Source organism: Trichinella spiralis (genome assembly GCF_000181795.1).
Source record: "Trichinella spiralis strain ISS 195 chromosome Unknown Scfld1, whole genome shotgun sequence".
In the NCBI taxonomy this organism is placed as follows: domain Eukaryota; kingdom Metazoa; phylum Nematoda; class Enoplea; order Trichinellida; family Trichinellidae; genus Trichinella; species Trichinella spiralis.
In genome coordinates, this window is record NW_003526940.1 from 1,875,567 (window position 1) to 1,876,862 (window position 1,296).

Consider the following 1,296-nt stretch of genomic DNA (forward strand, 5'->3'; position numbering starts at 1 on the left):
TTTTTCCATTTTGGAAAAGGCACATATGAATAAATGGCTAATTTTGAACCAACGAACAAAATAAAAACTGATGACCGATTAAGGTGCCATATTTATAAGGAACATTATGCAAAAAGTTTTCCCATATTCCAGCATTCCCACATGTACGCGACAATTTGTATTTAATTTTCATTAACAAAGACGTTCTGTCTTCTCCCAATATAGTTCCAACTTCTACCCTCTACTCTAATAAGCAACTAAATCATTGCCATTATAATTTCTACATAACAATTTAGTGACCGATAGTTAGCTATTATCTATGAAACGTTAGCCAATAAAAATCATTTGAAGTATATTGCCTTTTAGGCTAAATGCGTACCTTGTTCTTTCTTGTTGACTGTTATATGTTTAAATACTGGTTTATGAAAGAATTTAGGTGATCCAGCATTGTAGTCTGCAATGAATCCAACACTGGGTTATCAAAAGCAAAGCATGAGCTGCAGAAATGAATAGCAATTTCAGGAAATAATTCTCAAATTAACGGTGAGATAAGCATGCGAGTTGAGACATTATTATTATCATATAGGAATACACCACACAAGACAACAGGACGATCTCTGGCAGAATTACATGTGGGAAAAAGATAACCGATATTGTTGGACAGAATTAAACTGGATTTGGATACCAAAAAAGACATCGAAATATGGAAGCAGAAAATTTATCATGATAACAAGAGCAAGAGCAGAGAATTCAGGATAGGAGAAGAAGTGTGGATAGCGAATGAGCTGAATAGAGGATGGAACCCAGGGATTATAGATCATCAGACAGGAGAATTGTCTTATGAAGTACTCGTGGCAGGAAAAAACAGAAGCATGCGAATCAACTAAGGACGCGAAATGGCACTTTGGATGTGTCAAACCGATTCTCAGAGAATGACACAGAAATCAGAAGACAGCAAAATAGCACTTTAAATGAACAAAGTCTGAGACGCAGCAGTTGCAGGCGCTACACTCTGGAAAAATGGCAAGACTACATGATATTAGCAACTCAAAAAGAATGAAACGAAGGAGAAAATGTAGCATATGTACTTAATCTGTTAAAAAATGAGCATTGCACATGAGTATCTCATAAATACAGTAGGCATGTTGTTGTGCTTTTTTGGTGTTTGTGTTTGTGTGTGTGTGTCTGCTGTAGTAAAGTGCTTCATCTAGAAGTGACCTACATCTTACGTATTTGATATTGGAAAAACAAATTCAATACAATTTACACAAAATGTACTAGAAATTTATATTTTTGAACATAAATTTCCAGGATTTC

General features: G+C 35.0%; 1 protein-coding gene across 1 annotated transcript; it reads right to left on the bottom strand.

Annotated features, from left to right (window-relative positions):
- Positions 1-379: 379 nt before the first annotated feature.
- Tsp_07574 (receptor expression-enhancing protein 5) lies at positions 380-1,256 on the bottom strand (the record flags this gene model as incomplete). The annotated part of the gene is made up of 2 exons (XM_003381846.1): positions 380-476; positions 1,209-1,256. Coding segments are annotated over 2 exons (145 nt in total), but the record flags the coding sequence as incomplete, so codon positions are not given.
- Positions 1,257-1,296: the final 40 nt, after the last annotated feature.